The 10364-nt window shown below is 37.1% G+C and overlaps 1 protein-coding gene across 1 annotated transcript; it reads left to right on the plus strand.

Annotated features, from left to right (window-relative positions):
* The first annotated feature begins 1453 nt into the window (after positions 1–1453).
* zbtb34 (zinc finger and BTB domain containing 34) lies at positions 1454–10259 on the plus strand. Its single transcript, XM_024275338.2, has 2 exons — positions 1454–1980; positions 7503–10259. The coding sequence occupies exons 1-2, from the start codon at positions 1963–1965 to the stop codon at positions 9066–9068; spliced, it is 1584 nt and encodes a 527-aa protein (XP_024131106.1). The 5' UTR covers positions 1454–1962; the 3' UTR covers positions 9069–10259.
* Positions 10260–10364: the final 105 nt, after the last annotated feature.

Here is a 10364-nt window from a genome sequence, read left to right on the forward strand (position 1 = left end):
AAATTTGGCTTGGATCAAACACAGCAGGTAAAGAATTGAGTTTTTATGCCTTCTGATTATGACTTTCTATCTAAATGAACAGCTAAGAAAATAAAAGTCTGAAGATTTTAATCCTATTGTTATGATCCTTATTTCATTTTTTGTAGTTTTTAATATCCCAATTTATCAAAAACCATCACTAAGCCATTGAAACCCCATGGTAACATCAAATTAAATGCACAATGTAGATAAATAAAGTTAAGATAGGAAAATGAAAACTCATACAAATAATGTTTTTTGGACTATAACAGTATATACAGATGTTTAGAAGAAAAAAAAGATTGCTTAATTTACTTCTTAAAGCTTTCCAGCTTTTCTACTAACTATAAATGATTCAAAAAGACATAAATGCTACATATTTTTCATCAAATAAAATTGGTGAGCTTTGTCCTGATGTTCACTCATTTTTGGTCAATGGCGCCCCTCAGTGGTATCAGTATAAAAATGAAACATGTTCACAAATAAGATCTTTTTTTTCCTCTAACAACAGGGGTCTGCCACCTCCACAGCCTCGTGTGGCTCTTTCAGCCCTTCATTGTGGTTCTTTGGTTAAAGAAAAATAGTCTTAAAAAAATTTACTGTAAGGAAAAACAAAAGGTAACTTGTAAAACAAAAAAGTGAACTATTTCAAACTATGATCAACTGAAACATTTTGACAGATTTTTGTCATGCAGCGTACCACTTAAAATCAATTTGAGGTCAGTAAACACAGCCATAATTAAGAGGCAATAGATTAAAAATGTATATATTTTTTTTATTTTTGGCCTTATAGTTTGAAAGATACAGTAAGGGTCACTTGACTAGCTCTGCATTAAATTTTGTTTGTTAGATTTACACATCTCTGGCTGAGATGCACCACAAATAGTAAAACAAACTTTTTCTTAGTCACTGTTGATATCACACTACCTTTGCTGCATTTAAATGATTCAATGTGACACAGGCCGTCTTTTATTTTGAAAGGACACCATTTGAACCTTTAATAAAAGTTATAAACTGTTTCATATTTAGCTTAAAAATGTTATTTCCTTTTTATTTTTATGTTTTAGGTTATCAAAAACAGGACAGTCCAGTTATGTTTATTATAATACTGTAGTAGCAATAACACAAATACATTTATTTATTTTTCTTAAGGGTGAAGTAAGACTTTGTGTTTCCTACCGGGTTGTCGTTGGTGAGAAATTGACCCAAATGGCTCTTAAGTGTTGAAGACTACAGACCCCCATTTTATACAGATATGAAGATATGTTAATAATACATTTTTCCCCTGATAAACAAAACAAATGAACATAGATTTTGACTCAACTTATGTAAACTGAAAAGTGAGTAAGATGGTACACTGCTAGATGCCATGTAAATTATGTATCCTATTTACTATTGAATCACAATACAATTCAAGACCTACTATAACTGTATTTTTTAAATATTTAAAATATGGCCATTTGGTGTGGAATACATGTATGTAGTATAATAAAAATGTAGATTTTAAAGAAGCCGTAGTGCATGATTACCACGCTGTTACTCCATTAAAATGTAAATGTCTATCATTAAGTTGAATTACATGGCAATGTATGAATTATTTTAATTTTTTAAACAATTTGGGGTGAATTCCAACTTAATGTGCAGTCTTATTATGTTTTAAAAGTAAAACATACTCTTAAGTTTGGTCTTTTGTCTTTTTAAAATTGTGTTTGTTTATGTTCCTTTTTTTTAATATTCATTTTTGTTGAGAAATTAGCCCGCAACACTTATTGCAGGGAGGAGCTGCTGCCAAAGCCACAGCCAGAATGTATGCATAGCGCCTAAAGAACACTTCCTGTTGATGTAAAAATTGCAGCAGCAACTGTCTGACACATCTGGACTGGAGAGGGGGGGAGGCCTGGCTGTAGCGTTAGCGAATTACAGAAGGGGAATGGACAACATCTAATGATAATCTGCAAGACGGTGAGTTTAGTTGCTCTCTATCTTTTTACCAGGGATTGAAAAGTGTGATTTTACAGTGAATGGCGGCACATTGGTGCGTTTTCAAGGTGCAGAAAACTGGAAACAGAAACCCGCGAGCGATCTGTAGCTACAGCACTAGCTAGCATTAGCCTCTCCATGGCTCTGTACTGGTACAGTATTCCCGCAAACTAGTTAGCTAATGCTAAGTAGCCACCTCAGATAGGAGCCGCCGCAATTTGAACCAAAGTTCGAAGGTTTAACTTTGCGTTTCATTCATTTAACTTTGCTGAACCTTTACATAAAAGTTAACTAATTTACCTGGCCGCTTTATTTATTCGCGTCAATTCGGGTAAAGTTGCGCATTTAAATGAGGGAAACTCGGTGATAGGCTAGCTAGCTTGTGTAGCTACTTAGTCACTGCTACTGTGAGAACTGATAGCCGGCTGGTTCGGCTGTACGAGTTAATCAACTTTTAATAAAATAAACAATTACCATTCACAGTCTAAAGACATACTCTCGGTGACGTAGTACTCACAAGTAGAAGTAATAAAAACAAATAATTACCTTAATAAGTGAGTGTCAAAATGACTAGTTTCGCTTAGTCGTAACCCCATCTGATATAAAGGTACAATAAAGTTTGAGACACCTCACATAAGCTCTTCACTGTGAGGTGTTTGAGCCAGAATCTGTCACTTATGTAAATCAATCTCTACTAACAGTTAGAATTTAATATAAAATGCAAGAAAGAAGCTTCTATTTTTGATGTTTACCCCACTGCTGAAAAGTACACAATGTTTTCAACTAAACTTTGTTCAATGTGTGGAAAGACTCGGTCTGTAAATATGTCTATTTATGTTCTTTTTTTATTTTGCCAGAATTGTAGTTAAAAGAGTAAACTAAAGAACACAGTGAGGAAGCTTACTTAGTAACAAATTGTTCTTGTACAATAATTGAGTTAAGGTAGAGAAAGTGCAAAGTACAGGACATACATGCAGTCCAGTACTTGTGGGTTCAGTAACCAAGAAAACGAATAGAAAGAGAAAAGTAATTAAAGCACATTTTTATTTGCTACTGCATACTTTGAATCTTTGAAAGAAAATGCTTTATTTGAAAATACTTTGAAAGAATCATGATAATTTAGTGGTAGTATAGTAACAATTTACGATCAAACCTATTTTAGCTGCCAAGCTCGTCAGACCTGTGTGGAACCAAACCAGTTGAGACACTTCCATAAGTATTATGGATTTGCATGCATGCATGTTAAAAACACGTGTATGGGTAGGGAATCGTTGTGAAAATGTAACTGAAGACCTGTCCACTGTACTGCATCTGTATTTTAATTTGACATTTTGTTATTACCACTTTCTAACAAAGGTACCGTTCCAACATGTCCCAAGAGCCATTTTTATTTTACAAATATTAACTTTTTTTTTCAAAACACTTCTCGACCCTCACATCACTTAATCAGCCTTTGTTGCTGTAATTTTTCTGTGTTTGGAGGCTCATGGCAAGGCTAAATCAACAATTGTTTAGCTGTATTTGCCACAAAATGTAACTGTTATGTGATTAATTGTACATATAGTTCTGCTGGTGACTCATTACTCTTCATCGTTTTGACAAGTTCTTTCAAAAAGAATAGAAAAAAGTAGGGAGAATGTATTAACCCTCTACTATTGTTTATATTTGTGTGATAAAGCTAAAAAAAAGAGAAAGCTGAATATTAGGTTTTTTCCAACAAATCAAGGTATATCAAGCTCTCAAGACTTAGCATTAAGCGTTCAGTATTCACTTTGCTATAGTATAGGTACCTTTATCTGTGTTTTTGCTATCACTTCAGCTAATCTGAGCACATTTATTTGTCTATGTCTTTCTACATTTTTTGAATAGTCCGAAGAATTTGCATTCAGAAAACTTGATTGAACTCCAGGCACTTTAAGTTTAAAAATGTTCAAGAATTGATTCCTACAATTTTATTCAAACAAATACTTCAATGGAAAGGGCGCCTTCATATAAGATAATAAAAGTTATCAAGTCCCTTAAACAATGAAAGCTCCAACCATTTGAACCAAGTTGTTTGTTCAGCAGTTATGTCTAGCTGTAATACAATCTTTTTTCTCAGTTAGTCTTCTTTGTTTTCATTCCCGAAATCACAGCTAGTTGTTTTTAATTTCATGGGTAATAAATGCAAAATCTCTTTAACTCATTTTTTAAACATATTTAGTTTAACTGTTATGTCAGACTTGACACATTTGCATAAAACATCTTGACTCATATTGAGTTTTGGAATAAAGTTTCTAATTTCTAGGCTTTTTTGTTTTTTGGTAACATTGTAGCTTGTGACTCTCAGTCTACATGGGCATTTTAGCTGCTGAGAATGTATTGCCATCCCGCCCTTCCCTTTTTTGGCAGCCCTGCTGGTATGTTTCAGCCTACTCGTGTAGTGTAAATAAAAGGGTTATGGGGAAGGTATGGTCTGCTTACTATTACTGTGTCAAATCTATACATTTAGTTATACGCTTATCTTTGAGTTTATGGATTTGGACGGAAAGGTTTGGAGAAAAAGTAGATATTTGAGACAATAAATGGAAATTATGCATTTACAAACACAAAGGCAAAATTTTGAAGTTTCTTTAAGGTTTTGTTGTTCACAGCTTTTTAACTCGCACAAATTTGCAAACTTGCACCATATTTTAAATAAGAGCCTCACATTTTGACATCAACCCTTAATCTTTACTAAATACAGGTTTTGCCTTGTCATGCAGCAGATTTGTCAATATTTTAAGCTAGTTGAACTGAATTTATATGGCTGTTTTGATGAGTTTTGGCTAAAACCGTGTGTTGTTTTTATCTTATTTGAAGAAACAATGTATGTGAAATGTACAGTAGATAAAAGCAAGACAATTTGCATTTTCCTTTTTAAAGGACTTAACTTCCTTGTGTTTACTTTATCAGTCCTAGAGATTACCTTCAAGAACTTGTCAAGAACAGTTGATACATGCTCACCTTTCCAGTGAAACCAGAATTTCCTCTTTCTTTGCCAAATGCAATATAAATATATATATATACATACATATATGTACAGACATGCATTCACACTAGAAAAGTCACAGAAGTGAGAAAAGAAAAGACAATCTTTTCCCTGACAACTATAAACAAATAGTATACACTTGTTTTTTTTAGTTTGGCATTAACTTTCTACGTACCAACGTCTTCCGCACACCAGCATAATGCAGAAAGAGATGACGGATAAACCAACCAAAATCACATACTATATATACCAACAGAAACTAAGGTCATGCTTCCTTGTTTTTTGCTGCACTACAGTACATAGGATACCTGTAGCTACACGATCTTGTGGTCGGATGAATGCGGGATCATAAAAACAACTTTTAGCGTGATACTTATCGCTTCTCACGGTTTTCCAGACAAGCTGTCTGTCATAGACACTTATCAGCGTATCTTCTGAGCCATCACCGTGTCAGTAACCGCCTTGCAGTATGTCTTTGCCGTACCAAAGTAGCCAAAGTAGCTATAAAAAGTGTTGTACCTGACATTGATACAATTGTTCAAAATTGGTCACCAAAATGTAAAGTTTAAATAAGTGAACTATCCCGACAAGGAATGCAAAACACAGGACTTTCATAATTTCTGCCTGTAGTTGCTTTGCTTCATCCACGTAACTCCTAGCCAATGACTAAAGCGATCTTTAGTCACATGGTTTTGTCTACAAGCTTTGGTTTGAAACAGAAAAGTCCGGTTGATGGCAGTCTGCAGGGTTTTTCCTGGCTTAAAATAAGGTGGTGGTAGTGTCTTAACGCGGCCTTAGATTTGTATACTTTAACATTTTCTCCCCTGAGCAAATGTATTACAAATTGACTATTTTAGCAGGTCTATTTACATAAATAAAGGACAAAATAACATTATTTCATTTCAAGTTTATTTCATTATTTTCTTCTAAGTGCTTCTCAGTAAATAACACCTGACATTTACTGAACATGGGATTGCGCAACAAACATCTACTCATTACTACTCAGCTACTCATTTGCACAGCAAACAGCCTGTGGTAGAGCATTTGACTCGTCGATGTTTCATCTTGTACAACCTTTTCAGACACTCTTGGTAGCAAAAAACCTGATCATGTGTTCGATTAAACGGCAGGAGCTGGTGGCGCTTGTAAACTAGGTGGTAGCGGCCGCCAACAAATTCTCTATGCAGGAAAAACCCTGGTCTGAATACAGACCAAACGCAATGCTCAGGACTCTATCTGGTCCAAGTGATTTTTCCAGTCTGAATACACCCTAAATGGTACGATTATCACACTTAAATTTTTATGAAATATCCAAGGTTTTCATGCCTTGTCCAAGGCATTCAACTAATTCACCTTTTTCAACAGCAGAGAGATCCTTTTTCTTTCCCATATTGCTTGAAAATGTTGTTCTGTTTAATAATGTGGAATGTCCTTCATAGGAGTTTTTCATTTAATTGAACTTCCAAACTACAGATATCTGAGAGTGATTTCAGTGATCCAGAGAGACACAAAATCGTCCATGTGTTTAATAGAAAAACAACAAATTGTATCTTTTTTTACACGTGAATACAACTGGCATAATAGCTTGGAACACACTGTACTTTAAAAAATCTATGCATTTTAATTTCTGAGTTAACTTGGTTTTTTATCTTTAAATACTTTTTTACTTAAATAATAGGAACATTTCTATAAACACAGCTCTTGTGTCAACCATGAATCCTCTTCTATTTTTCTCCTTTTTTTCTTCTGTCTTTGCAATCCTTTTTTTTGGGGGGGGGGTTGTATTGACTTAAATAGGTACAGTGGTCCCTCACTATATTACAGTTCTCCTTTTGCGGTCTTGCTGTTTTGTACATTTTTTGTGCAACTTTGCATGCTTTCTGTTCCTTTTTTTTAACAGTGCATTGTGTCTGCATCCTGACTGACTGTAGACCATGTCTTTCAGTCAATCTCCTGCATGGCATGTCTTCTGTACAGAATGTGTTCTGTTTGCCAAATCCACATAAATCACAAGCAGATCTTTATATTCATTCTATAATTTTGGATTTATTATTCAAACTCTCTACGAAGGTTTGAACTTTGAGAATTCAAACAAGAGAGAAAAGAGTCAAAATGTTTATGTATATCTGAAAAAAATGTATAGCGTTGGGTTATAGACCTTAGAGCATCTATAATTCTACTTCAGGGATTTCACCTATTGTGGGTTATTTATAGAACATAACTCCTGTGATCAACCTATGACCAATGTACTAGGCAAGTTAACCTTTTAAATAAGTCCTGTTTATGACTTTTGCTTAATGAATGACAATACCATGTTTGAGACATTGCTTATTACTTATTCTACGCTAATAAATGGACTTCGTCTTGCTGACTCTTTTATTACCATATCAGTAAGTCGGACATGTATTTGTGAAATGGCTAAAACTTCAGTGCAATGTAAAAATGGATTGCCAATAATGTCTAACGTATCCTTTCGTTCTTCTATTCACCTCAGGCTGCCATCAAACTGGAGAAATATATTCAAGAGATGGACGACGGCAGCTACATCGAGTTTGATGTGCCGGAGTTCAGTAATACTGTTCTGACTCAACTCAATGAGTTGCGGCTACAAGGAAAGCTTTGTGACATCATTGTTCATGTTCAGGGCCAGCCTTTTCGAGCCCACAAGGCTGTTCTGGCAGCAAGCTCACCCTATTTCCGTGACCATTCAGCTCTCAGCACCATGAGTGGCCTTTCCATATCTGTCATCAAAAGCCCCGAGGTGTTCGAGCAGCTTCTTGCTTTCTGCTACACAGGACACATGTCCCTTCAGCTCAAGGACATAATCAGTTTCCTCACAGCAGCCAGCTTCCTGCAGATGCAGGCTATCATCGACAAATGTACCCAGATCCTCGAGGGAATCCATTCCAAGATCAGTCTCCCAGTTAATGTGTGCAGCCCAGGGAAGGAGACCTTACAGACAAGTCGCAATGGTGTGAATGACAGCAACCTCTTCATAAACCCCACCCAGATCTCCCCCCCGTATTACTCCCGTCATATTCAAGCAGGGCATGAAGCACGGTTGGAGGTGGCAGGAAAAACCCAGGCCCGGGTACGGCAAAACCAAGAGGAGGCCCAGTCAGACCGTGGAAGTAGTGACAGTGTGTCGGAGCATGATGCAGCGGTGGAAGTTGAAACGGAACAGGTGGAACTGATTGGCAAAGATGGTCAAGTAACAGATGTACATGTGAAGATAGAGAAGGTCAGCAGACCAACATACTCGGACAGTTCCTCGGCTGGGGACGACGGTTACCACACAGAGTTGGTTGATGGAGAACATATTGTGGCTGTAAGTGTGGGCTCCTACGGTCCAGTGATCCAGCCTGCCACCTATTCCTACTCAGGGCTCTCCTCTCAATGCTTTGTTAACCTTAGCAGTTCAAGTCCCACTCGTTCCATGCTCAGCGGTTTCAGAGGTGGACGAGCCAGAGCCAAGCGGCCATTGGCCATGCCATCGAATGTGCTGAGTCACATCAAATCCAGCTCAGACGATGCTGACTCAGCCGCTGGCCCCACAGGTTTGGAGAACGATGTGCGAGAGCGCAGCTTGCGCAGTCAGTGGTACCCCTACAACGAGAGACTTGTTTGCATTTACTGTGGAAAGACCTTCAATCAGAAGGGGAGTCTGGATCGCCACATGCGTCTGCATATGGGAATTACCCCATTTGTTTGTAAATTCTGTGGCAAAAAGTACACAAGGAAAGACCAATTGGAGTACCACATCCGTGGCCACACAGACAACAAGCCCTTCCACTGTCAGATTTGTGGCAAGTGCTTCCCGTTTCAGGGCACCCTCAACCAGCACCTGAGGAAGAAGCACATGGGGGTGACAGAAGTCAACAATCACATGGACTCCCCAGAAAGGACGGAGGGGGAGAGCTCATGCCAAAAGGAGCGGGAGGATGCATCGGAGGGAATGGTCTTTGAGACACAATATGCAGAAGAGGCACCGGCCAATGATATTGAGGAGAGTTCGAAATGCAGTCCGGAGGAGGCCCAAGCATCAAGATGCGACTTTTAGGTCTTGCTTCAGGTTAAGGAAGCTTTAATTACAGTTTATTTCAACACAAAGTACTAACTTCTTTCTGAATAAGCTCCCTCTGCTAACAGACTCGTCTTGAGTCAAGGGTTTCTGACGATTTTCTGAAAGGTAGATGCATAGAGAAAATGGGTGCTTTATAGAAATTCTTTCAAGCAAAGGGAGTAAAAACTTACTATTTTTAGGGGGTCCCAATAATCAAGACCTTCTGGTTGATTTCTCTTTTTATCTTTCCATGTTTTTTAAAACATATATACAGAGTTATATAGGCATGTTGCAATAATGAATAATGTGAAAGCTCTGGTAAGATGCTTGTCATATCACCTTTTGACCTGATCTGTTTTTGCACATGTGGCCACTGGAGGTCACTTACTCACAAGGAATGATTTTTTTTTTCTCTGCCAGTGCAAAGCTTCGTGTGACATATCTGTTCAATACCTCATGATGCAACTACATACTCATAGCAAACAGTATTTTAACTTAAATGAAACTCACCGGGTTCTACCTCATAGCCAAGAACCTACCAAGCACAGATGTTTTAACAGTTTGAAATCCGTTTAAGGTTGTATGTACAGTTTATCTTATTGCCAAACGCTGTAAAGAATCTTTATTTCAACACAAAGCCTTGATACTTTGAGGGGAAATATTCCTCGCTGATTGTCGGGATTTGGGACAAATTCCCCGCCGGTTGTTTCACGGTCAGCAAGGTCACTTTGAAGATTAAGAAGGTGCTATGTTAGGCGTACATTAAATTGCCAGCTCCACTGTTGTGTTTGGAACATGTATGGAGAACAGAGTAAGAACACAATCCTGTTTATCTTTTCAAGATACACTTTTGCTGTCTTTTATTATTTGTTATACAGAACACTTAAGGGTTTTATCACTTACCACTACTGCTAGTTTTACTCTGTTGGCCAAAGTATCGCTATATGTTCTCCCATCAGGAGAATGGGAGAGTTACACTCGTACAGTCATGTCATTTCTTTGTTTTTTTTTTTTTTGTTTGTTTTTTTCTGAAAAATCTCTAAAATAGTGTGTGTGGAGTTTAATAACAAATCTTAAGGTAGGCTTCTAACGTAATACTCAGTATCTCCTAAAAAGCTTGTGGACTCGATGTCAGCTTAGCACAGAAGGAACGGTCTGAGCAATATGCAAATAGAAAAAAAACAAAAACAAAGGAATTTCAGCCATTGTGACATGGTTTGTATTGCATTAAACAAAGAAGCTTTGTTTATTTTTTATTTTATTTTTTTTGAGTCACCATCCCGATTCAGAACA

Source organism: Oryzias melastigma, linkage group LG9 (assembly GCF_002922805.2).
Source record: "Oryzias melastigma strain HK-1 linkage group LG9, ASM292280v2, whole genome shotgun sequence".
Classification (NCBI taxonomy): Eukaryota; Metazoa; Chordata; class Actinopteri; order Beloniformes; family Adrianichthyidae; genus Oryzias; species Oryzias melastigma.